This window comes from Stegodyphus dumicola, chromosome 1 (genome assembly GCF_044657685.1).
Source record: "Stegodyphus dumicola isolate Sdum_Otavi_A_Nest chromosome 1, ASM4465768v1".
NCBI classification, from domain to species: Eukaryota; Metazoa; Arthropoda; class Arachnida; order Araneae; family Eresidae; genus Stegodyphus; species Stegodyphus dumicola.
The window spans coordinates 181,664,764-181,687,264 of NC_140768.1; the positions used below are offsets into that span (position 1 = coordinate 181,664,764).

Genomic DNA, 22,501 nt, shown 5'->3' on the forward strand with positions numbered 1-22,501 from the left:
GTTGGGAAACACTGCATTAAATTGTCTGTGAGTAGGTCAAAACCTGTGACTAAAAAGTAATAATAATGTTAAAAAACTTTTTTTTAATTTAAAAAAAAGTGTTACAGGACAATAAGGATGACATCAAGGGAAAAAATATTTAAGTGTAATATGATTTATCAAAATGCTGTATATTTAAATGGAATTATTCATCTAATGTAGTGGAATTTATAGCATTGTCAGAATTTGATAGTTTTAACTCTCTGAGTGTTACAGCTCTTTGGATCTGCTCATGAAAACCTGCATTTAAACAGCTTCTATTAACTAAAATTTTGTAATTACTTATTTTAGTCTCTGTTTTCATAAACTTCAATTTCATTAACATATTTACTTTTTTAAAGAAAGGAAAAAGGCAAAATACAGTAAAAACTGTAGACATGCTGAATTCCGGATAATTGAGCATATAAAAAAAAGGAATTCACATTAGAAAAGCCAGATTAGTGGGAAGAATTTCTGCCTTAAAATTATAAATCTATCATCTTATTTTTTATTAATTTGAATATCAAAAACCTACATTTAAAATTTATAAGATTCTTGGGGGGGGATTCAGTCGTAAAAGGTGATGTATTTGAATTGTGAAATCCTGCCAAACATGAAAGTTTGCAGAGATATCCTCAGTCATTCTGGTAGCACTTTAAATAGAGAGAACTATTTAGTTAAATAATAATGAAATATAAATTACTTGTACAGCATATAAAAATTTAAATCACTTATAATTTTTTACATTATATTGCCATTGTTTACCCATTTTCAAAGTTGTGTATTGTGGCTTTCTTTCATGCCTGGATCCTGTAACTCTGAAAATACCCAGCTTCATGCATTTCCAAATATTAATCATCCCCCCCCCCCAAAAAAATGCGAAGGAAAATAGAACTTCTTTCTTTCTTTACAAAAATCAAAATGGCTTATCGAGAATTAAGATCAAGTTTGCATTTAAATCAAAATGAACTTCTTAGGATTTGTTAGAGCATCATGCTTATCCATTATTGCCACTAAATCACACTGTTTGGTGACAATGTATATGTGTTGATAGTATTATGAGCTCTATAATGACATTAAACTCTTTCATTTACTAAACTTTTCAAGGAAAATTTTTTTTCTAGAATGCTCTGGTTACTTGAGTTTTCTAGTTACTTGAACACTGGATAGTTGGGATTTTCTTGTACATTGTTTTTTCCACCAATTAAAGATCTATCCTCCTGTTCTGCTTAAAAAAAAATTAACAAAGCAATAAATTCTTTACTGAATATTAGCTACAGGGTTCATACGGTCCTTAAAAGTCCTTAATTTTTTCAAAAATGATTTTTGGTCCTTAAAAGTCCTTAATTTTGGCCAAAATGAATAAACGGTCCTTAATTTTGCTCATTTGACATTTCTTATCATTTCTAATGATTGCCATTCTAAGTGTGAATTACGATTTCTCATGAATATGGAATTAAAATTACATGGCTCTTAACCAATCTGTTGGCGGATTTGCGTTGCAAACGATAAAAAAAAAAAAAAAAAAAAAACAATTAGCTACCCGAACAAAAGTATCGGTGTCTGATTGGCTATTCACCCAATCTTTCGAAACGGGTGTTATCCATAAATTTAGGCAGATTGTGACGAAAGCGTGAAGCCAGAAGTTCTTTAAGAGGCGAAAGTGATGATGAAAGTGCTTGAGAAAAAAAAGGGGGGGATTCTGAAAATATTTGCCAAAATCAGAGCAATTCCAACCTGGAAGGCCGCAACCCTTCCGATGCCAATAGGAACGAGATGCCTGGAAAGTGCATTTTCAATAAACTGTGAGTAGTAAGCGGAGGTACTCGTGCAGTCATAGGATGCCGCCATGACGTAATAGAACAATGGATTACGTAAGAGAACAATAGACAACGCAACAGGGGGTATGTCTTTGATGTGCCGTCACCGCCATCTTGGATCACGTGACAACCGAAAGTGACGATATCAGCCCATCTTGGATTTCTCCGAAAGGGACACATAGGAATGACGTCATAATAGTTTTGTTTTGATTCTGTGGCAACGACCCTATTTTTAAAAGTTTTTATTTTTTCATAGCAGCGACAATACTTGTTTATGTTTATGGCAATGGTATCTTCAGCCATGTGTTTGGAATGCCACCACTTTTAATTTATTATTTTTAATTATTTAACACGTGATTATTTAATACGTCATTATTTTAATTATTACCTATTATTTTTAACTACCTAGTAATTATTTTTAACTATTTAATATTATTTTAATTATTAACTTTAATGAATTTTTAGTCCAAAGGGATTTGAATCCCGAAGGACTATTAGTTTCGTTTTGGCATTTTGCGTCAGACTCATAAATGTCGGTTCACTTTTCAAACTGTTGCCACAAAATGTTAGAGTCCTGCATTATATTTGAAGAAATTAAATAATGAAAAATCTGCATAAATGTATGTATATTTCTCGTATTGTGATAAAACAAGGGTACATAGAGTCATCGAATTTTGAATAAGGTAATCCTCCAACGAATATAAGCATGTGGAAGACCAAATTTGAAATTTGTTTTATGATCGATTTCCTATTTTTTAAAACTTTGACGAATTTTTGATTAACAAACTCAAGGATTTCAAAGCGAGCAATGGCAACGTTGTGCAGAAAAAACATTTTTATCTCCAGCGCGTGAGTCTTTGTATCGGAAATTCTAAAGATATGCTCGTTTTAAAACTATTTTGCGATATTGCTGTTGCACTGGATCTTATGGTTTAAGTGCGAGGAACATGATATTTAATAAAGAAAGGTAACACACAAAATGTTAAAAAACGCCCCTTTGGACGTAATTTAAAATCTGAAACATTTCAGATTTTTTTTATTTTTTTATTTATTTTTTTATTGAATTTAATATTATTTTCCCTCACTTTTAAAAATAACTCCACGAGCAGGATTCGAACCCGCCATCTCTTGCATGGGAGAAAAGGACGTTACCTCAAGGCTATGCTTTATCTTTTGAATCTTGGCCTCTTTGTCCCTTTGACTTATTTGCCTCATTGATGTCATAAGGCTGAAAGTCTGCGCATGCGCTTTGACATGAAAATAGCGTCACACATTTGTTTTTACACAAGATCAAGTTTTTACAACACAAATTTTGCTAACTCTTTGAAATACGATTGCTTTTGGCTTCTTAATTTTTTATTATTAAGATATTTTTAATTGTTTTCATTTTTTCATCTCATTCTTACTATTTTTTAAGTTATTAGTTAATTTATTAATTTTTGATTTAATATGTTTTTCCTTTCCCAAAGATAAATTTTATTTTTTGACTTTCGCAAATTGACGTTTATTTCTATAAAAGTGAATTTAAATTTTCTTTTTACTTTTTATCTTGCAAAGTTTTTTTTTTCTTTTTTTTTCAAATTTATTCCTTTTTGTATTTTTATTTTAATTTTTTTATATTTATCTTTCTTTTTTTGGTTTTACAAAAGTAATATTTTATTTTTACGAATTTATTTTTTTCTTTTTCAATTTTTATTTTGAAATTTTTTTTTTCAAATTTATTCCTTTTTGTATTTTTATTTTATTTTTTATTTACATTTAACTTTTCTACTCAACAGTTTTTTTTTTTTTTTTTTTTTTTTTTTTTTTTTTTTTTTTACAAAAGTAATATCTAATTTTACAAATTTAATTTTTCCTTTCCGCTTTTTATTTAAAAAAAGGTGTTACTACTTTTTTAACTTTATTTTTTTTTACAAAAGTAATATTTAATTTTTTGAACTTTTTGTTTACACAAATGCAGTTTTTTGTTTTTTCCCTTATGCATTTTACTTCCAAAAGTAAATTTTATTTTTTTCCCCTTTCCTTTAATTTTTTTTGTTACATTTTTATTTTACCCTTAATTATTTTCCCCCTTGTTTTAAATACAACATCATGTTACACTTCCATTTCTCCAAAAGTAAACTTACCTACATTTCTCCGTCTTTGAAATTTTAAGCTGGAATTTACATGCATATAACTTCACTAAATAATATTTTCTGTAATTTTAAACCAGTATACACAATGTTTCTTCTATATAGTTTAACTGGAATACTACATTTCTTACTTTTTTACTACTAAGTTGGAGATACTCAGAACTTTTCCTTCTAATGTATTTTACTAACTATACAAAACTTTGTTGATTCCCTTTTACACGTCTTACTTTTATTCAAAGGATTCACCAAACTATGTCTCACAAATGTAATTTTTACACTTTCCATTTACACATTTACCCTTATATTTAACTTATAAAACATATTCATGCTATATTTCTGATTCCTTTTCCCCATAATAAATACAGACTTACACATGTTTCTTTATTGTAAGACCTACTGACTTTAAATAAATCTTATAAGGAGCAATAAATTTTCATGGTATGAAGCCACTCAAACCAATGCATGGAACATTTCTACCCAGTTAAGTTTAGATACATACCAATAGTACTTCATTTCTTCTTATTTTACTCTAAAGACATTTATACATATATATTCAGAACACTCCCTTTTATTCAGTAAGATTCATTTATACTACTAACACAAATTTTTCTAACTCTTTGAAATATTTTACAAAAAATATCTTATATTTTCTTGCACACATCCTACTTAAATCACCAAACACACTGAACCTTGATTTTTCCTTCATATGAAAACCTCACTCTGATTCTTAATATGATTCCACCATTTACCGTAGAACTTTATAAACACTACTCTATTTAAACTTATCACAGCCTAACTCTCTTAACAAGTTTTTGAAGATTGAATTATATTTTAACTACAGAGAAGAATATCCACATTGTAACATATTATTTTAAATTTGAATTATAGTCACATTTTGTGAAGGAGAACTTAAAGTCTACAATACACATGGAATTAATATTCAGCCATGGAAATGAAACGTTATCGCCTTCTTCCCAATTTGGAATATAAAAATTTGTTAACTTGGAATATTTTTAACGTATTCATTGTAACTTAACTGAAAAATACCCATATTTCACCTTGTCAATAATTTATTTAGCACTGAACTCTTACAGCCTTTTGAGAACGAAATTTAATTTATCATACCTGACAAATGATTCCTACATAGTAATGATACATTACACGAAATATTGAGTAGAGTTCCAAATAATGATCTAACATAGTAATTAACAGAAAAGACCTAACACAAATAATTTTAAGATAGAAATTTCAAACTGACATTGCTTAATAATGAACTTTTACAGCTTTTTTGACATTTAACTTCTCATAGATAATAAATAAAATTACACACAAATAATTATACAAAATAGGTAATAATGACCTACTATAGTCACCAACTTTAAAAATTTTAATGCATTTTTAATATGTCATAAGAAAGACCACACATTTTTGAAATGCATTATTTTAATTAAACATTGGAACCACGCAGTCCTGCGCACATGTATAACATTTTTATTTATCATGAGCATGACACATAATAAGTAAATAAAATTTTCACAAAGTACGAAACACATTTCTCTTTTAACTGAACTGTACTCATAAGAAAAATGCATTGTGGAATGCTTAGAACACTCAGGGCCACAGTTCCTAATTTCCCCACACATTGACCAAAATATACATGTACTTTAAAATCAGTTAAAAAAATTCAAATGTTAGTATTCAAAGAGGAATACTTCACAAATTAGATGAAAGAAAGGTACACAAGGAACTTGAGTGATAAATACAGAAAAGCATGTAAGGACCGAGAAAAAGATGTATTCGTGTAGAACGTTTTTAAGATAAACTTGCTCTATTTTTGCAAATGGGTTACATTTTGTATTTCAGATTAAGGAAACATTCAAGATAATTCTTGTATAACTAGGGATTTTATTCACACTTGTTAGTAATATAATTTATTAGAACAGTCACAGATATATAGGGCAAGTATGCCATTTCCAAGAAAACAATTTTCCCAAGCCAGACTTTAACAGTGAAATATAAAATGGAATAAGAAAATCCCATATTTCAAACAAAATTAGTATCTGAGTATGCAAAAACATGAACAAGAAACGAATATTTTTTCTGAAAATGTTGTGAATGGTTTAAGTCAGGACTAGTTTCATGAACAGAGCATGAAAAATAATGATGAATTTTTAATTTATTTTGTCTGTAGTACATTTACTTATGCTAAAATCTTCCATTTGGTTGACTGTACTTTACATTTAGACCTAAGTTGATAAATCAGAGTGATTTTGTGCTTTAAAGCTTCAGATTCAGAAATAATACAACTCAAAAGCAAAAAGATTAAAACGACAAGAGAATATACTGCAAGCAAGCGAACGTGATAAATGACTTTTTGGGCTGAATTTCATGAATTCATAGATGGGGTGCAAAATTTTAATGCACTGTATATGAACTATTTTTCAAATGTATTACGATCACCAACTTTACATAGACTTTAAGTAAACATTTCATGTTAATTTACCATTTTTTCCTGAGATTTATCTACGTATTTACTAAATTTTTTGCATTTTGTTTATAAATATAATACCAAAAGGACATAAGAGAACATTTGTTTCTTGAAAATGTCCATAATTTTACCCAACTGTTATTTCTTTCATAGCTTTGAAGTAACCTATTAAACATATAGTTATCTTGTATTGACCAGACAGTCGTTGGTCTTCCCCAATGTCTGAGTTAAGTCACAAAGCTAAAGAATTTAAGTAATATTTGACCAGTACGGAGAACTTCTTACGGCGTTTTTGATGAAAATTGACCGAATTTAGTAGTTCATTACTAACCTAGGAGCCTTTAACTATTTTTTTTATTCGAAAAAACACACCAGAAATTATTATCAAGATTTTCCATACAGATTTTCCATGTACTACTTTTCATGCCATTACATTTCCAATGAAATTTGATTCATTGTCAGATAGTTAAATGTTTGTTATTTTTTCGCATACGAATGCATTTCGTGTCTCACATGTGCTCATTACATATGATTTAACAAAATTACAAATGAGTTAGAAGTTAAGTGAATATTTCCTGAAATACTGTACATTTCATTTCGGAAAGTTTACATGAGTATCTTCATTTTGAATCCTTTAATGTTTCTTTTCCTGCATCCAAAGTAAATTTGGAGTAAAAAATTTTCAGTTTGGACAAAAGTTATTTACCGATGGTTGTTACGTGTTCGTGTTTTCATATATTGTTTTTTGTGAATTACCTTATCGATAACCTTTTGAACACTTTGAATATTACGGCCACTGCAAATCATTGAATTTTCAAATATTTTCTTATTTATCTTTTACAAGTCCTTGTAAAGATTTGGGAACAAATTTTTATTAAATAGTTTTATTGTATGATTTAATAACTTTTTTACACGTTTGGAAGATTTAACTTCAACAACACTACCACAATGAATCAGAAATTAAAAAAAGAAATGGAATTTTTTATCTTAGTATACTACAGGAATAGATAAATTTTCTCTAATGTATTCGAATGTAGTAGATAATGGAGACTTTTAACACAGATCATAAGATTTCTCCAAGTCACCAGAAATTGCATTGTCATAGATTTTTCTCATAAAGTCTATTTCTTTCTTAAAAGAAGTTCATATACTAATTTCATTAGAAACATATCTAAGAAAATATCTCACATTCATAAGAAAATCAGCGCTTGTTTCTTTACCAAATTTGTACTTTCTGACTTCATTCTACTGAAACGAAAACATTCATAACTTATTGCGAAGAAAAATGTTATACTTTTTGATTAATTTTCATACCACAGTATTATCTTTGAAATTTTTTTTTCCTAGTCCACTGCTAATATATTGCTAATTTTCATATGTGACAAAAAAACTCAGTTTAGAAACTTTTCTACTTAAAACCTTGTATTGCATTGCTGAACCGGGGCCATGCTTTCATTTTTATCACATATCATGCGAATATTTTAAAAAAAGCATATTTTATCTTCTGTTAGCACAATTTTAACCAACATTTTACTATTACAGAAATTTGTTTAGTAAAATCTCAAGTGTTAAATTGAATGTTTCATTATTAATTTTGAAGATTCTGGATATATCCTACTTAAAAGTTCATAAGTTTTTTTAGCAAAATAATTTATATATGTACTTCGTTGTGCTCTTGGTTAATTTTTAAATCGTTGTTCAACTATAGCACTTGATTTCTAGTAAAGTATCGAAATGATTATTTACTTTCCACTTTTTCCAAAGAATTTCGTAGACACATATGTTCAGTATAGAAAATTTTCCTAACTTACCAATATCATTACCAAAATAGAAAACATGCAAAATTTTCCTAAAAATTTATATACAGTCAAAAGTCGTTAATCCGGACTCGTTGGGACTTCGGCAATTCCGGATTATCGATTTTTCCGGATTATAGATCATCAGTTTAAATCTGGTAAAATGGCATGCAGAAATTATAAAAGTAAAAATATGAAACCGTAATTTATGAAATAAAGAACAATTATGATCTAAAGGGTATCAAAATTTACAAAAAAAAAAAGCTTAATATATATTTGTTTACTTTATTAAACATTTCTTTCAATGTAAGTTGTTTCAGTTGCTTCGTTTTTTATGTGATAATACATTCTCTTTAATTCTATAAACAGATATAATTTCTTGTCCAGTTACAAAGTTCCGCTGTTCAAGTCCTATAATTGCTGTGTCGAGAATACCGACTAATTTGTCAATCAAAATTTTTTTCGTTTTCAATAACCTATGTCACTTTCTTCGCTATCGAAAGCGAATTATAATGACGAGGCATTTGATTTAAATCGTATCAAAGACGGAGTACATCGAGATGAAATACTACATTGAGTAAGCAATTATAAGCCAAATAAAATAAAAACATCTGCCCTTAAGATAAGGGTAGTGCCGACAAATCAACTTCCAATTCATTGCACGCCGCGGGGGCGTTAAAGATAAACAAAGTTTAGATAAACAAAGAATATGCCTTTATCCATTTTTTGCAGCAATTCCATTTTTTGTTTAATGGACTCCGAAAGATACTTTCGCTTTGTATATCCTTTACATATTAGTAAATATGTATCGGAAATTCTATTTGACATAATTGAATGTTCAAGCTTACTTTTATAAAATTGCTCTAACAGTCTGGAAAAAATAATAATCCGGATCCAATTCGAAGATTAAGGAACAACGCAATCTGCAACATTAACTGAAATAGATAATTAGATAATTTTAGCTTAGCTTATCCCGTCCGTTATACATTAAACACGCATTCGTAAACGTATTTTGCGCACACGCAAATTCGCAGCGGTAAAGGTCTTACGCGCATGCGCAGAAAGTTTGTAGCTTTGAGGTCCGGATTATGGGTGTCCGAATTAACGACTTTTGACTGTATTTGTTTTTTACAAACATTTACACGAATACCCACATTTAATTATTTAATGTGTATTTTCCTATATCAGAACTAAAATTTTTAACTAATGTTATGTTCCGTAAAAGTTTTGTGATGTCATCTTTTTTTTCGCAAACGTTTTCAGAGTGTGCTCTCGGTAGTCTTTTAGACATTTTGAAACTGTTTTCTCTTTGCTATTGGAAACTATTTTATCTTTGCTGTTGATATATGCCAATGAATATACTTTTTCTCTTGGTTTATCTTCAACTTATGAGTTATTTAAATACTTAAAAATATATTTGTAGATCGTTTATGTTGACACTTGTGATAGATTTCCTGGATGTGTTTTTGGAAAATGTATTTATTTTATTCACGTGAATGAAACTGATATTTTCTTACAATTTTATTATTCAGAGTATTATTCAATTATGACAGAATGCCGGATTTGTCCTCTTTTTAGTCAACCTTCATATGAACGTCAGTATTCCAAATCTCTCACGTAACTGTATTTTTTCCTATTGGTAGTAGGAAGACGAATGGAATACATGCAGGTTATGCAGACATAAGGGTAAAAATCTGGAAGTAGAGAAATTCTTCATATCTAGGCAATTCAGTAGAATGTGCAAATATTCATCCTATTCGAAGCTTATTTTTGGAATTACATAGCATATAAAGTGTAAATTTAATAAAAAGAGATATAATGAAAATCAAGTACTCTGCAAAATCTGAACGATAATTATGCAAAACTAGTTATAAGGCAGTTTTTCATAAAAAGTGGTTCCTGCGGAGGAAACACGCCAGCAGTCTCCTAAAACTTTAAGTGAGCACCTGATCTTTGCTCTTACAAAAGTAAAGTAGAATTGTAAATTCTATGTAAGAGTGAAGATCAAAAGCCCACTTAGAGTTTCACATGAAAATTAAGTTTCGTTTTATCATTTCAATTTGTTTTTACACGGTTTTGCTTAGCTTAATTTCTGTGTTTGTTTCAATTAAGCCATAAATTAATTTTTTATCACCTTCTACGGAGTTTATTCTCTTTTGCACATACTATATGTATTGGATATCGGGATTATGAGTTTATTTCTGCAGAGGGTCTGTTATCGATTTCGCGGGAAATCGGTTGGCTCCATTTTGATTTTAGTTTGCCAAGGGCAAATTCGGTAACGCTAGCCGAGAAAAAGTGAAGTTCGGAAATATGTTTTGAAGCTTCAATAGACAATTAAGTATTTGGTTTAAACCTATGTTGTTGATAGTAATGCATAATTTTTGCTAATGGCGATACAATTATTATTTGAAAATAACTAATTAATTACAAATTTTTTAATATTTTTAAAGCTGGAAACAACTAATTGAAACTAATTTTCCTGAATTAACTAGACAGAAAATTAACTTTCATGAATTACTAAAGTTATTGGGTTGAAGTTTAACTGAAAATATACATTCCGTATTATATATATATATATATATATATATATATATATATATATATTTATACAGTACAAAGTCCGAGGTCTGGACTCGTCGGGACTTCGGCGATCCCAGATTTGAGATTTTTCCGGATATTAGATCATTTTAAATCTACTAAGATGGCACATAGAAATAATAAAATTGAAAATATGAAATCGTGATTTATGAAATAATGAAGCATTTATGATTTAAAGGGTATCAAAATTTACAAAAGAAAAGAGCTTAATATTTATATGTTTACTTTATTAAACATTTCTTTCAGTGTGAGTTGTTTGATTTGTTTTCTCTGCTAATACTTTAGACTAATACTATAGACATATAATTTCTTGTTCAGTTATTAAGTTCCATTGCTCAAGTCCTGTAATTGCTGTGTCGAGAATTCCGAATAACTTGTCAATCAAAATTTTTTCTTGTTCAGAAACCTCTTTGTTACTTTCTTCACTATCGGTAGCTGTATTTTCTGGATTTAGAACCATACTACAGATTTCGCCCTCCATTATTTGATTGATGATTGGGCATTGTCATCGCAATGAAAAACTTCTGTTTAACTTCCCTAAATTCTGCCGCCTGTTGCGGCCATGCGAGATCTGGCGCTGGTTCTGGCTTTATGTGAATAACAAATCGGTTATTCTTAATTCAAATAGCACTAAATATAATCGTTTGTCCTATGAGTATCATTGACAAAATCTATTTTTAGCATAAAGAAAGAAATTTCTGCTAAATCTCCCCTTGTCAACATTTTAGCGCATTAAACTTAAATCTGTAATCGGATGATACTCTGTTATTTGGCGTCGCTGCATGATTCATCACTCAAGTTGTCATCCGTTGATAAACATGCGGTGATGAAAGCAAAATACAATAAATAATGATTCGCGATTTCGGCATCAAGGATATAAAATATTAGTTGGTGTAAAATTAACAAATGTTTCGGTTTGAGATTATGCCAAGCAGATACTCAGCTATGGAGTCAAGTTACTAATCACACAAATTTATGCTAAAATAATTATTTCTTCAATAATGAGATATTTTATTTAGCGCTAAACTGAGATTAAGAATCGGGATTTCCGACATGTTTTTTTATGATGAGGGAAAAAATCTAATGCGCGTACGTAAAGCATACCCCTTCCCTTCAAAAAAACCGTAAAAAATTGGTTGGTGGTGGCTTTGAGGTCTGGATTTTAGATCATTCCAGATATTGAATGTCCGGATCTCGGACTTTGTACTGTATAATATATATATACATCTTTCAAAATATAACTTACCAGTATGGATTCACTCATTTAAAATAATTCCACTTTAATTAAACTTAGATAATATAATCAATTAATCAATATTGTTTTGGAAATAAATTATATATATATATATATATATATAATATAGTAAAAAATGTATATTTTCACTATTCAAGTATTCACTGTGACAAGTATTCTTATCTTGTCATATGAACGGGCCTCTGTGGAAAGGGGCTTCTCTGTAAATAAAGCAATTGAAATTGAAAATTTAAATGATTCATCATACATTTTTCAACGCACAGTATTTGATTACATAAAATTTTCTGGAGGTGTTCTTAATATCGAAATTAATAAAGAAATGAGATCAGCAGCAGCTTCTGCAAGAAGTGGAGTTTGTTATTTAGAAGTTCAGTATTTAGAGGAACGTTCAGTATTTAGAAGAACAAAAATCTTTAACTAAATCTGAAAGTTCAAAGAGGAAAAGAAATATTATTGAGGAAGAAATTGATTATATGAAGCAGAAGAAAAAATTTCTTCAAAGGGACATTAAAGATATTAATGAAGAAGTAGATGCTTTAGCAGATGAAACTGAGACCAGCAGGAACATTGATTTGTTTATCAAAGCAAATGAACTTAGAAGAATAGTTAAAGAAAAGGAAATAGATATAAATAAATTAGATGTTAAAATAGCTGAAAAGATTTCAGATTTAAAAAAAGGACAAATGTTTTGTATCTTTTATTGTACACTTTATTATTCTAGTATCTTTCAAAAAACCAAGGAAATAAATTGTATGTTTACAAATCAGTTATTTTAATCTGCAAAATATTCTTACATTGTGATTATAATAGTAGTTGACTGTGTTTAAATAAATATCAAATAAGTTAAATAATAATCATGTAAATCTCTAAAATAGTGACTGTTATTAGTGTAAAATACACTTATACATGTTTTTCAAGAAATTATGTTCCTAATTTAATGTTATCTACTTCATAACTTGTAGGGAGTTAGTTTAATTTTCAAAATTGTTTTATGGTAAGTATTAAATTGAATTTAATAATAGTGCACAATACACACTTCTGTTAGTTTCTTAAAGTGAAATTACAAACATGAAGTCAGTTGTATGGATAATTGCTTTATTCTATTCATTTTTTTGTTCGCTGATAGGTCCTTAATTTTTTTCTTTGATGGTCCTTAAAAGTCCTTAATTTTCATGTAAGGAAATGTGTATGAACCCTGTAGCTATTAAGTGTGTAAAATAATGTGATTGAAGATACTGTAGGAAATTAAAATAATTTCATTAAATTCTGAAATTTAAAAATTAAAATGTCAGTGCCAAAATTTTTAAGTATTAAATCTATAATTTGATTAAACATTTTCATATGATTTAGTCTGTTTCATATTTTATCATTTGAATAAAAATTAATTAAAGTTTGTTATGTTAATCAAATGAATAAATCTTATTTCAGGTGTAACAAAAGAGGAAGAGGCAAGTGTATACCAGTGGTTAGAATATTGTTTGCTGCATATGAACTCCAAAGAATGTCAGGAAATGTTAACAGTATGTGAAACGTATTGATCATTAGGAGGGTTATTCGGAAATTAAGGTCCGAATCGCCGTAGCTAATTGAATATCATGCGAACACTGAAACGCATATGCACACTGACTCCTGGCATGCCTTGCTTGTCAGACAACTTCATTTGCATTGGTATCGTTGCAGTGTGCTGTGTACAGTGTCAGTTCAAAATGTTTAAGACAATTGATCAGCTGGCCAACTGTGAAATACGGCCAGGGGTTTGGGTTTTGTCAGCAAGAACATTTTAGTAGTGGAAATTCTTTGACAAATAAGCAATATGTATGGCCCCAAAACAATGAATGACAGCAAAGTACCTAAGTGGGTGAGAGTTTTCAAAAAGGGATGGGAAAATGTCCATATGAACTGCAATCAGGTCGACCATCAGTGATTACAGAAGATTTGATCAATACCGTAGACAAAAAGAATCATGAAAATCGATGATTCACAATTTCAACTTGGAATTTCCGAATGTTGGTCAGACAACTTTGCACAAAATTGTCTTTGAAAATTGGAAATTTCACAAATTGTGCACATGTTGGGTTCCCAGTCTGCTTACTGAGGAACACCAAATAAAAAGAATGGTTTGTGCTCTTGATTTTTTTGGACCGATATCATAAGGAAGGTGATCAATTTTTTAGAGAGCATTGTCAGAGGGGATGAGACGTGGATTTGTCACATACCCCAGAGTCTAAACATCAGTCAGTGGAATGGTGTCGCATGGCATCACCAATCAAAGTCAGTCGCAACACGGAAGGTTATGGTAACTGTGTTGTTGGATAGGCATGGGGTCTTGTTAGTGGAGTTTATGCAACAATAAATGCAGCTGTTTACTGCACTGCCCTGAATAATTTAGAAGTGTTATACAGACAGAATAAGCAATGTGGCCTTCTGACATCTGAAGTTTTGCATGACAATGCCAGACCCCATTCTGCCATTCACACCCAAAATCTAATCAGATCTTTTCGACAGAAACAGATTGACCACCTACCATACAGTCCAAATTTGGCTCTGAGTGATTTTCACTTGTTCCACTGCCTAAAGCAGTTTCTCAGTGGCAAGCACCTCACCACAGATGATGTGAAAGAAGTTCAAAACTGGTTATCCTCACAGGCGGCAGACATCTATGATTTAGGCTTACAAAATCTTGTAGGACGCTTGACCAATGTTTAAACAAATATGAAAACTATGTAGAAAAACATATAAGGAATTGAATAAAAATTTTTTTTTTTTTGGAAAAGAAGTTTGTGAAGTTTATGTTTTATAAGAGATCAGACCTTACTTTCCAAATAACCAATCTATTTTTATTTTGCATTTATTTAAATTTTTCTTTCATTCTTCATCAAGTTGTTTGGGATTATATTTTATTAATGGGAAAAAATATTACAGCTTGTGTAGTTGCTTGTTTCATGACATAATTAAGCAGCATTTTTTTGTGACACGAATTTTACGGAATTTTTGGAAATTTTGCAAGTATATTTCTCTTTAAATCATAAATATATCCTCAAATTTCAGATTTTCTATTGCTGCTTTTAATTTCTTTCATATGTTAATTTATTTTCATTTTTAAGTATAATTTGAGCTTCTACTAAAATATACACAAAAATGTTTGGCAAATCCTCCATTTCTTTTTAGTTATAGTAAGCAGTTTATGTAAAGTACTTCTTTTCATAGAAAAATTTCTAAGCTTGTTATTTAAAGAAGAAAATCAGAAATGTACATTGTCCTTGTTTGCTTAACACGTTACCCAAAATCAGATAACTCATATTAGTGCTCTTCCTCAGAACGCCCAATACGAGTTACCTCATAGTTTCTTGACTTGCCACTTTTGCACCGCTACGAGTTACTTACTCACCTAGCGCTTGTTTTAGCTGTTGAAGCATATCTGTACGAATCAACTCATAGTGGGCTTTTGCGAAGAGCTTTGTCTAACAAAAGCCAACTAAAAGATAATTCGTGAAGGGAAAAAAAAAAAAAAAAAAAACCTATAAACTTTTTAATGATTGTTACGAATCATAATTAGTCCAAAGGGGCTTTGTCCCTCAAGGACTGTTGTTTTCATTTTGGGATTTTGCATTGAATTACTCTGAATGTCTGTTTCACTTTTCTACTATCGCCCTGTATTATGTTTGAAGAAATTAAATAATGAAGAATCTGCATAAATGTATGTATGTTTCTTGCATTGTGATAAAACAAGGGTACCTAGAGCCATCAAATTTTGAATAACGTAATCCTACTGCAAATATGGGCATCTGGAAGACGAAATTTGGAATTTGTTTTATTATCGGTTTCATATTTTGTAAAACTGTATCGAATTTTTGATTAACAAACTCAACAATTTAAAAGCAAGCAATGGCAATGCTCTACCTGAAGGTGGAAAAACATTTTTATCTCCAGCGCGCGGAACTGTGTATGGGAAATTCTAAAGATATGCTCATTTTAAAATTATTTTGCGACATTGCTGTTGAACTGTATTTTATGGTTTAAGTGCAAAAAGCATGATAATAAATAAATAAAGGTAACACACAAAACGTTAAAAAAAAGCTCTTTGGACGTAATTTAAAATCTGAAACCTTTCAGATTTTTTTTTTTTTTTTTAGTATTTTTAATATAATATGATTCCATTGATTTGGCTTCTTGGACCGGAATCCAAAAAGTGCCTTGGCAGTCAATGTGTTAAGTAGAAATCTTTGATGCCAGAAAAAGATGATTGATTAAAAAATATATATGATGTCATTTAATTGTGAACTACTTGTTTCTGTTATTGCTGTGTACAGAATGCAACTACTTAGACTTAGGATTAAATTTTTCAACCAACCCTAGCAAAGCAGCAAAATGATACTTTGTAGAAGTGGTTACTGATACATCTGAACTTGCTTCCTTAAAATATTCTTCATTTGTAGTTTACAATTGAAATGTAAGTATTTGTCTGATTTTATGTAGTCAATATCTGCTGTTATTGATTTAGTCATTGAACAGAAGAAAACAAAAAAGTTCTCCATTTATAAAATAACTATTAGCCAACAAACTTATTAAAAACAAAAGTAGTACTTTGCACATGTAAATCACTTTCTCTTCCTTAAATGATAGCTTCCCTAAAAGCACAATTTTAAAAGCATTTCAGAATTTGGAAAACAAATGAGACCAAAGCAGTTTCTAGAGTTAACTTCTGTAAAGCAAAGCAGAAATTCTGTTAATATATCGAGATATACAAAGACTATAAGGTTAAGCAGTGAGTAAATTGTTTTCTTTTTATCTTGATGTTTTACAAATTCAGTCCTTTAAATGCTCTGAGTGGTTAGTATTTGTTTTACTCTTTATTCTTAGGTGAGGGATAATGTTAATCCTCATTGCCTATAAAATTATGATTTAAATTCCAAGTTTCAAAGGTTTCATCCAGTTTCTGTATTTCCTCTGCAATTGTCTTATGAATTTTGTATTTTTTTCCCAATGATAAAATTACTACCTTTGTTATATATAAAGTATGCATTTTCTTGTATGTTATTAATTCTAAATAATAAAAGATTTATGTACTCAAACATAAGGCTTTACAAACATGTTTTACAATAAAGTGGTCTAAGCTATTTATCAGTTTCCTGCTTCCTATAGAAAAATAGATTGCAATAAAACAATTCTCTTAGTGTATAGAAAATACTGTGAAATTTCTGCATTAAACCAAAAATTTAAAAATTCTCCCACTTTCCTGCATTAACATCTTTTTGTCACCATACAAAATATGCTTCAGTTTCCCTCTTGTGGCCTCACCATATCAAATGTGTTAAAATGTTTAATGTGTTCAAATAGAACATTTTATTTCAAATTTTAAATGCATAGAAATTATATGATAATGCTGCAAAATTTTATTGAATAAAATATGTTGAGTGTTAGTCTTGTTGTTATGAACATAAATGAATGATGTGGTTTTAAAAATTAATAATAAATTGATGTGTTACCTTACCTGTGATAAAATGCACACTGTAAGCATTGCCAATTGTCCAAGTTTCTTATGTGCTGCCCACTGTTTGCTTGTCATGCTTACTGTGCAGCCGCAGCAAGATGGAGTCGCAAGGGTATATGTTCGTTTGAGGTACCCAGATCTATGGTTACAGTGCAGTGTGAGTTTCATGCCCCATTTAAGGAAGACTCACCACACTAGAATAATATAAGTAGGAAGTATCGACACTTTGTGAAGAGTTCTGGTTGATCTAATGTGTCTGATGCAAACGATGAATACACAAGGCATTTCAGCGAAGTTCTCGCAAATCACTTACTAACACAAGCAGAAAATTGGACATGCCAAAGAATACATTATGAAAGATGTTGCATAAGTGGCTATGTTTTAAATTGTACAAAGTGGAATTAATACAGGCGCTTACACACAGAGACAAAGTGAAAAGGCATGACTTTGTGAAATTTGTGAAAAGATGCAGTTAAAAATGGAGAAGATGAATTTTGTCGAAAGACTCATCTTCTGTTATGAAGCCACTTTCCATGCTAGTGGTGAGGTGAACAAACACAATATCCATTTCTGGGGAAATGAGAAAGCACATACACAGATAGAGCATCAGTTTGATTCTCCAAAAGTAAACGTTTTCTGTGCAGTGTCCAGTGCAAAAATGCACGCCCCATTTTTCTTCTAACAAGAAACTGTGACTGGTGACTCATTTCTACACATGTTGGAAACTTGTTTGTTACCCTAGCTGAACACCAATTATGATGATTATATTTTGCAATTTTGCAACTGGACAGTGCTCAATCCCATTTTCACAGGAATGTGCGGGAGCTTTTTAATCGTGTACTTCACCAATACTGGATTGGACGTGCTGCAACATCAGACAGCAATCACCTCTCCTGGCCACCCCATTCCCTGGATCTAACACCATACAAATTCTTTCTTTTGGGATTTGTTAAAGACCGAATTAATGTACCGCCAATGCCCGTGACCCTTGAGGAAGTTTGATTGGATAAAGCATGCAGTGCAGACCATCATGATGGACATGCTACACTGAGTACGGGGAGAATTTGATTACCATATAGATGTATGTCATATGACCAAGGGTGCATGTACTGAAGCATTTTAATTCAAATGTTGGATAGTTACCACTGCTTAAGCTGTAAGTTTTGCGCATACAAAATAATAACCGATTTATTACTTATCATTTTATTTAACAAATGTAAAGCATGCAATGTTAACAATGCACATTCATAATTTAAAAACATTTCACACAGTGAAATGGCTTAAAATTTCCTGTGTAAACATGGCAGTAGCACATATTTAAATTCTTAAGTTTCATACAGAGACAATTTAATTATGGAAATATAATCATTTTTACTAAGATTGCATATTAACTAATTCCAAATGTTCATTTTAATTTTAAGTATTAGGATGTTTTTGCTAATATTATAAGAAATAACACTTAAAAAACTAATTTTAAAAAATCTGAAAGATTTCTCATTTTAAGTCATCAAAAAGGGTTTGTTAAGGTTTTTACACCCTCGCTGACAACGCAGTCTACAAGTCTACTGTTGCACTGATTCCTATTACCCATCTCTCTCTCTTTTTTTTTTGTCCTTTTAGTGAAGGAAATGATGCTTAATAATAAAGCATAATTTTCTTTGCACTCATGCTGTATATAGTTCAACAGCAAAATTGCAGAAATTTTAAAAGTAGCATAGCAGCATACGTGTAGAATTCCCAGTGAAGTGTTGGTATACATTACCCCTCCCCAAGTCTTTTCTCATTTCATCATATCAGTGTTCAGTTTTCTTAAGATGGCTTTAAAAAGTGATTTTTTTGTCTTTTTATTATTAATGTTTTATTTGTTTACTTTATTTATTAAATATCACATTCTTGACATTTGCACCACGTAAAGTATGATTCAACAGCAAAATCGCAAAATATTTAAAAATAGTATATCTTCAGAATTTTCGATAGACAGTCTCGTGTATTGGAGATAAAAATATTTAATTCCTTACAGTGTTTCCGCTGTGTACTTTGAAATTATTGAGTTTTTATGAATTTCCGTATTTCGATTCCATGCCTCAAATTATGCCTAAAAACAAAAGTTTGTAAAATTTGATGAAAAACTTATTGAGAAATGGTGGGAAGTTTCTCTGTTAATGATATAGCATTCTATGATGCAATTAAAATTTATTCAGGCATTCAGTGAAAAACCAGTCATCCTTTGCAATGTGATATCATTCCCCCCCCCAAGTCCATTTGCTGGAATATTTGACGCACTGCATTGATTGAAACCTTAGCAAAGTATTGCTTGAACCTCCAGATATTTCCCCTTGAATGATTTTGCAGTTTTTTTACATTTCTTATTTCAGCCTATAGGGATTGAATGACAATACACAGATTGCTTTGATTGTTTTTCCAAGATTTTAATTTGTGTCTTTATTGCTTGAAATGCCTAATTTATGTACCATAAACTTAAGAAATTAGTCACAAACATTCGCTGCTCAAAACATGACCCTGGTCTCAAAAGTCAAAGTCGCTGTATGATATCAGTGTCTTTCACTGAACTGAGTAATGTAAAGAAAAAAACTGTTTAAATCAAAAGACTTACTGTTTACTTTTCTGTGAAACTACATTGCTCTCTTTATTGCTTATTTGATTCATGCTTTAAAAAACTACTAAAGTATTTCACGGTTTTTTATGCTCATTTTAAAATTATTTTATGATATTGCCCTTGAACTGAATTTTATGGTTTAAGTGCGAAGAACGTGATATTTAATAAATAAAGGTAACGCACAAAATGTTTAAAAAATGCCCCTTTTGATGTAATTTAAGATCTGAAATCTTTCAGATTTTCTTTTTTAAAATAATTAAAAAAAATTTTTAGACTTTTATATGAATTATTTTTTTTAATAGCGGCAAAAACTTAAAACCTAAATCCGCACTAATAAGATGTGGAATATTATAGTGCACTCAAAAGCTTTATGTAATATTTTCAGATAATCGTATCTAAGATTAATCCAAATTACCAAATAATCTTTATTGTATGCATTCGTAAAATTTGACGGCACACTTCAAGAATCTTGTGACACAGTGGTTGAGAATCACTGGTTTAGATTATAACATAATTGAACAAGAAATCATGCTTATGTGCATACAAACTGATGTTTGCTAGCATAAAATGAATTATTTTAAAAGTCATTGGTGAGCTATTCCAGTGAGATACAAAGTTATATTTGCTCTTGCATTGGATATTCAGATTTTAATATTGATATGCTGCATTTTTAATCCACAAAATCATCCGTGTGCAATTCTTTGATTTTATTCATCAATAGAAAATGTAAAAGATATTGTTTATCCCAGACAATGTTCAGAAAAATTTATTATTATGTAATCATTGTCACAATAATGGAATTTTAACATTTAAAAATGAAAGTGCAGTTATTCACTTCAAAGAGATGTTCATCACCAATGGAGGGTGCATTGGTAATGAAACTTTCCAATAATCACAGTTTTATTTGTTTTTACAATAGCTATTTGCATAAAATAACAACAGCATAGTTAGTGGTTTATGAGGCTGTTAATATAGCAGTTGATTATTGTAATAGCTGTACTAATAATTACTAATAACTGAATTCTGATTCGCTTTACAATGCAAAGTCCAAGATGCAGATTCATTGGGATTTCAGTAATTCCAGATTTGGGAATATTCTGTTTTTACTCATCAGCTTATATCTATTAAGATGATATGTAGAAATTATAAAATTAAAAATCTAAAATAGTTGTTTATGAAATAATGAAGCATTTATTACCATAAGAGAATCAAACTACAAAAACAAAACTAGGGAAAAAAAAAGCTCAATATTTATTTATATTTCTTCCAAAATAAGTTGCTTGATTTTTTGTGCTATATACAAGTTGCTTTCTGTTTAATTTGATAAACATAATTTCTTGTTTGATTACAAAGTTAAAATCCTTTAATTATCATCTGGAGAACTCCCACTAAATTGTTAATTGAAATTTTTTCATTCTTAGTATCATCTCTATCACTTTCTTCACTATCAATAGAGGAATTTTCTGAATTTAAAGCTACACTACACATTTCATTGTCTATTCGTTGATTGATTATGCTGTTGTCATCTCAGTTGAATACTTCTGTTATGTCATCTTCATTTATTACTACTTTTCCATATTTCTTTACAAATTCAAAATTTTGTATTTTGTTTGTCTGAAAACCTTCAAATTCATGGCTATCAACAGAAAGCTTAGTGAACGTCCACTGTACTCTATTGATGATGTATTATGAGATTGGCAACTGAAGATATGTTCCACTAAAGTTTGTCTTGCTGCTGTTGTGCCCTGAAAAAAATTAAACCTGAATTATATTAGTTTTGTTATATGTCTATTTAACATATATGCTTAAGGCTGGTGAGATATATTTGCACATATACTTAAGTACTTTGCTATTATATACCTGCCATGCATTCTGATGTGTTTTTTAATTGTGAACAATTTCTGATTACAAGAATAGTTTATAAATGGCAAACATACACACACACACACTGCGTAGCAAGCGATAATCGGTAGATCATAACCTGCCATGTACCAGAAGGCCTGGCTTGTACACGAGTAAGTACCCTTAAAGCTCATTTTAATCAGGTATTCTTAAATGGTCAATAAATATCACTCACAAAATCTATTTTTAGAAACTCCTGTTCAGTTTCTCCTTGTCGATATACTTAACACTTTGCAATACAGATAGAAACATCTAAAGGTGATCATAAAGGTTTGTAGTGAGCCCTTATGAAGCGATCTGTTTTGAAAAACTTGATGTTCTGTGACAGAATAGTTCTATAATTCTAGTCTTTCTGGTTTTGAGGCTATTTTAATTTTTTTA

At 30.1% G+C, this 22,501-nt stretch overlaps 1 protein-coding gene across 2 annotated transcripts in view; it reads left to right on the forward strand.

Moving 5' to 3' along the window:
* Positions 1-22,501, forward strand: part of AIMP3 (aaRS-interacting multifunctional protein 3) — a 61,872-nt gene that overhangs the window by 27,181 nt on the left and 12,190 nt on the right. For both annotated transcript variants that reach the window (XM_035374861.2, XM_035374860.2), the window contains exon 3: positions 13,539-13,630. In XM_035374861.2, coding sequence (XP_035230752.1) covers positions 13,539-13,630 — 92 coding nt within the window. The remainder of the gene's footprint in view (positions 1-13,538; positions 13,631-22,501) is intronic.